The 6000-nt window shown below is 36.0% G+C and overlaps 1 protein-coding gene across 1 annotated transcript in view; it reads right to left on the minus strand.

The window, feature by feature from the left end:
* The window catches only part of GREB1 (growth regulating estrogen receptor binding 1), a 139430-nt gene extending 136500 nt beyond the window's left edge, over positions 1–2930 (minus strand). The window contains exon 1 of the mRNA XM_020985304.2: positions 2774–2930. Coding sequence (XP_020840963.1) covers positions 2774–2930 — 157 coding nt within the window. The remainder of the gene's footprint in view (positions 1–2773) is intronic.
* Positions 2931–6000: the final 3070 nt, after the last annotated feature.

Below are 6000 nucleotides of genomic sequence, written 5' to 3' on the forward strand. Positions count from 1 at the left end.
GGCCAAATAAATTGTGGTGTGTAAATTAATGGGATATTATAAAGTCAAAAAGAAAAAAGATAATAATTCAGAAAAACTTAGGAAGATTCTTACACATTGATACTGAACAAAGTAAGAAGAACCTGGAGAATTTACAGAAGGAACAAAGTAATGTAAAGGGGAAAAAAATACTGAAAGACTTGAGAACTCTGATCAGTGCAGAGCCAACTAAGACTTCAGTGGACTGATAATGAGAATAGCTCTTGCCTCTCAATGGACAAGTGGTAGAATATAGGTATAAAAGAAGACATATATTGTCAGACATGTTTACCTGCATTTCTTTGTTAAAAGGGAGGGGTAGGGAGAACCACTGGGAATGGCAGCAATGAGGGTGCAGGATGACTAAAACTTAAAAAAAATAGAAAAAAATTAAAAATAAAATCCTTCTTTAATGCCTCATCATGGTGTGAAAGGAGCTCTGGGTTCCTAAAGGTTCCACCAATGAAGAAGGCCTTACCAAAATGAAAAAATTGCAAGCCTGGTCTTGATGACAGAATGTTTGTTATATGACGACCACTGTGGCAAGTTCAAAGAGATTTATTAACAGCCTGGCCCCAGACTGATAAATTTTCTAGTCATGGCAACTTCTAAAGACCCCCTACCAATTTATAGACAAGTTCTGATAGCATCAGGAGAGGGAATACCCACACTAACAAAAATCACAGATCATTGGAGTACTGAAGCACCAATAGTAATAGTCTCCTGAGCAAGGAATTCGTCTAAGTTTCCGATACAGTCTATCCAACAAAAGCTGGCTAGTACTGGGAATGTATTCCCCCTATGAGAAGAAATAATGGTCATACACCTTCATTAGTGAAGTCTTGTCAAATGATTTCCAAAAGATTTTTGGCTAGCTGAATACAGCCCCAACATTTTGTTGCCAACACTAACCAGTACTGTATCTCATTAATTTGTGGCCAAGTCTTAAGCATTGTAGAGAGATCCACCAATTGCATCCAGATCCTGTCAAGGCCAGGCAAAACAAAATCATAAAATGCAAAAGCAGGAAGTTACCTTAGGAAAAAAAAATTAGGAATGGACATCAGGGAATCATAGGATCTTAGAGACTTCAAAAGCCAACCTCCTCATTTTATAGGTGAAGAGCTACTAAGACCCAGAAAGGTTATATAACCACAGTAGGACCCTGCAGATAAAGAAGCCCAGAAAGGTATGGCCAAGGTCACTTAGCTACCATGTAGACAACAAGCTAGGACTTAAATACAGGTCTTCTGATTCTTAGGGCAATAGTAAATATTAATAATATTATTTATTCACATAAGCATAAAATCAATATTTCTAAGTCCAGTTTCCTTTCAAGGACTGTGCTTTCTCTAATTTGCAGGAGTAATTTAATTATGAATATTCTCAGTTATTACACAACTAAAGCTCTCTTGTTGGTATAAGAAAAAGCTGATAGGTGAAATCCAAGGCCCAGAAAGGTTCAAAGTTGATATAAATCCAAATCTATGTTTTGTGAAGGGGAGGAGTACTCAATGTTACACTGCTTAACCCCAACTTCATGCTACCCAGTAAACTCCCCAAACTAATGGACATCAGCTTTTCATTTATTATCATAACAATATTATCAGGGGCAGCTAGGTGGCGCAGTGGATAGAGCACCAGCCCTGAAGTCAGGAGGACCTGAGTTCAAATCCTGCCTCAGTCCAAACACTTGACATTTCCTAGCTGTGTGACCCTGGGCAAGTCACTTAACCCCAATTGCCTAAAAAAGCAAAAAAGAAAACAATATTGTCTAAAATATCCTAAAATTGTCAAATAAAATTTTAGCAAACAGCATATTTAACAAATAGCATTTTAACAAACTATACTTTTAAATAATTTATTTGGGGTTCTACTCCATTGGACCCACATATTTTAGTAGCAATAAATCTCTCTCTATAATCTGTACATCCAAGAGCATTCTTAGGCCACACCAATCAAAAACAAGCCAAAAGGAAAGCCTTGATTAAACACTAACTGTCTCTTCCAATGGCAGTCTAAGGAATTATGTTTGACATAAAAATCCAACATCATAAATTCTAGGCGCAGCTAAAAGACAAGAATAATAAAAACAATATTTTTTCGTGGAATTAAGCTTAATTCTTTCAGTAATTAAGTAAATTTTGAAGCTTTCCACAGGCATTAAGACCAATTTAATTTCAATTCGGATAGCTTTTCAGTAGCTAAGGGCTTCTTGTTTTTTCTAGGTAATTTCTAGATGACCTCAGCACTACTTATCCCAAAGAGAAATCACCTCGGGTGTTTGACCAAGTTTTGCTGTCAATCACTGAGAAAAAATAAACAAAAGTCACTTTGAGACAGAAAAAGTGTTAACATTTCTGACACATCCAGATGAAAATATTTAAAACCCCCAAAAGAGAGATCTAAAATATAGCTTAACAATAGTATAATTAACACATTCTGCCTGCATAAACTATACTGGTCAAAAAGGTGTATGTTTTCTCTTTTAACTTTATAGTAATCTTCTGGCCTTCCAATTTTGCTGATCCAGGAAAAGTGGTCTGATAATGCTTATGTCACTTTTCTTTCTAACATTTCAATCGGTTTTGTTTTGTTTTGTTTTGTTTTTTACCAATTTTTGGACATGTTCTATGCAAAGAAGAAAAGGAAAAGTTTTGAGAATTTATCACCAGTGCCTTTCCATTTTTTTTACTAATTATTCAAATTTAAAATACATGCATGTGCACATAGGATATATATCATATTCTCCTACCTTCTAGGGATGAAAGCTGTTGCTCAGCTTCCAAGTATAACTGAGAAAAAACTGGCCTGGGAACCAAGCTGTTGGACCGCAGTGAGGCCTCAATGGAATTATGTAAGACTTCTTCAAAACGGGTGGTCTTCAGCTGGCCGGCATAAGAATTTCCCATCTTCTGAAAAAAGGATGAATTAAAGAAAATTTATGTTCAATTTCAGTTTCCAGAAGGGATGATGCCTATAGAGCTAAAAATATACAAGGCAATCCTGCTCCTAAAGAAGGGGGCAGAGCTGCATTGTCTCCAATGGTAAGAAAAGGAAAACTGACAGTCTTCACCCAGCAGACTCCCCTCCGCCCCCAAACCCTCAGCCTGGTAAATTACAGGAAGTTATATAAGTAACAGCTTTCCATTATTCAATGGAGGCAAAGAGGAGTCTGACACTTTTAAAAATATTTTACTAGAAACTGGGTTCTTGTAATTCCCGAGTTTAATATGCTTCATGACATTTCCCAAAGATGCATTCCTGTATGGAAGAAAGAACATCACTACCCAATAACCTTTTTTTTTTAATTTCCATAACCTAAAACAGACACTCTTTAAGAATTCAGAAGAAAAGATACTTTTTGTATGGGAGTAGCAGGCAATTAGCAATTCAGAGAACCATCTGCTCTCCCATACTACTTTAAAAGAAGTCTCCAACTCAAAAGGCTAGGGAACAGATAATCTATGAACACATTTTCTGCCAAAAAAAATGAAATAAAATAAAATAGACTGTTAACTTCTAATATCATATGGGAAGAACAAGGTGTTGAATATGTAGGGATAGGGACTGAGCCTGTGATTTCATTGCTACAGAGAACTCTTGGATATTAAGAGTTTTACCAAGACGGTTACCACCTTCCAAGAATTACCTAGAACGCTGAGAAGGGTTAAGCCATTTGCCCATATCTCACAGTATGTGTGGGAGGTAGAATTTGAACCCAGGTCTTCTTATCTCTACAGCCAGCTGTCTTTCTACTAATAATGCCACCCTACCTCTTCTTTGCCTCTCATGTGAAGAAATAAAGATAGAAATGTCTGTCTTTAATTGTGGTGTGTGAATGTAATGGAATATTATTGTACCATAAAAAAATGAGATATTTCAGAGAATCCTGATGTGAACTGAAGAAAAACGTAGGAGAATGACGTAAAGAAGAACAACTTTGAAAGACTTAACAAGTCTGATCAATGAAATGTCCGAACATTTCCAGACAACTATGATAAACACAAGATGCAGAAATGTACATTTTTAAGCTTTTATTATTTTATTATCCCCAGTTATATGTAAAAACAATTTTTAGCATTTGTGTTTTTAAAACTTTGAGTTCCAAATTCTCTCCCTTCCTCCCCCTCCATGGAGAAGTCAAGCAATTCCATATAGGTTGTACGTGTGTAGTCATACAAAACATATTCACGTTAGTCATTTTGTGAAAGAAAACAGATAAAAAAAAACTCAAGGAAAATAAAGTTTAAAAAGTATGTTTCAATCTGTATTCAGACAACAATGTTTCTTTCTCTGGGGAAGGATAGCATTTTTCATTATAAGTCCCTCAGAGCTGTCTTGGATAATTATATTGCTGAGAATAGCTAAGTCATTCACGGATGATCATCTTACAACATTGCTGCTACTTTGTACACAGTACATTTCACTTTGCACCAGGCCATGAAAGTCTTTCCAGGTTTTTCTGAGAGCATCCTGCTCATCATTTCTTATAGTACAATAGTATTCCACCATAATCATATACTACAACTTGTACAGCCATTCCCCAATTGATGGGCATCTCCTCAATTTCCAATTCTTTACTCCCAGAAAAGAGCTGCTAAAAATATTTTTGTACATATAGGTCCTTTTCCTTTTTGTTTTTTATCTTTTTTGGGATACAGACCTAGTAGCGGTTGCTAGGTCAAAAGGAATTCATGGTTTTATAGCCCTTTGGCCATACTTCCAAATTGCTCAGAGATGTACATTTTCACCAAGGCCACTACATAACTAGTCTTATCTGTTACAAGGTTTGGTTGAGGGGAGAGAGAGGATGGAGGAGACAATTACGTTGCCAAAAAAAGGAAAGTTATAGAAACATTTTTTTTAAATTCACAGAAGAGAACATGAAGTTGAGAAGAAAATGCAGACAAGCAGAATTTAAAAAGCAAACAGTATAAAATGGAGATTGACAATCCTAAATGCTTTTTTTTAGTGTTTAAGTTCAGAATTTTGAAATTAAATTAAAAAGAAATTATAATTTACATACTCATGGCATGTCTGATGTACAAAGGCAGTGTTTTATGATGGGAAGAGTATAGGACCTGTACTCTAAAGTCCTGGATTCACGTCCTACCTCCAACTTCTCCTGGCTTGGAGCCAGCTATGAGAGCATAGGATAAAATGCTTGGCCTGGAATCAGAAACACCCAAGTTCCAAATCAGCCTCAGATATTACTATGACCCTGAAGAAATCACTTAACTTCTGATTGCCTTCATTTTCTCAACTACAAAATGAGGGTAATAATAGGATTGTCGTTAAGGATCAGATTAGATAATATTTATAAAGCTCTTATTTAGCACAGTGCCTGACACACTGTAGGTGCTTAATAATTGCTTATTTCCTTCTCTTCCCCTGTGTGACCTGGGCAGGTCATTTAATCTCATCAAGCTTTATATTCTTCATCTGTAAAATGAGAATAATAGTATTACCCAATACCTGCCTCCTGGGTTGTTGCAAGCAAAGTGCTTTGCAGAGCTTAACACTCTATAGAAGATCATAGGATCTGACACTCTAAAGAATCTTATAGATCATCTCTGCTAACATCTTCATTTTTACAGATAAAGAAATTGAGGCCCAGAATGCTCTGAATGAATCAGAATGAACTGCAGATTTAAGAGCAGTACACTATCATAGAGGTAATCTAGTTTAACCACCTTATTTTATAGATGAGAACAACTGAAGTTAAGTGACTTGTTCATTAAGTAATGTGCCCACAAGATGCATGTAATAAGTAGCAAACACAGGATTCTAACTGAGGCCTTGTCACTCCAAACCCTACACTCTAACTACTATATCAGGATGTTTTTCAGTCATGCATTGAAACCACCATGAAGGGATAGAAATACTCAAACCCCTAACCTGGAATCAAAAGCCTTATGACATAGACTAGATGGTTATTAAACTGATTCACAAGGGAAAAAATATCTATCAGTTCTCTAT

Source organism: Phascolarctos cinereus, unplaced genomic scaffold (assembly GCF_003287225.1).
Source record: "Phascolarctos cinereus isolate Bilbo 61053 unplaced genomic scaffold, phaCin_HiC Scaffold_2;HRSCAF=192, whole genome shotgun sequence".
Classification (NCBI taxonomy): Eukaryota; Metazoa; Chordata; class Mammalia; order Diprotodontia; family Phascolarctidae; genus Phascolarctos; species Phascolarctos cinereus.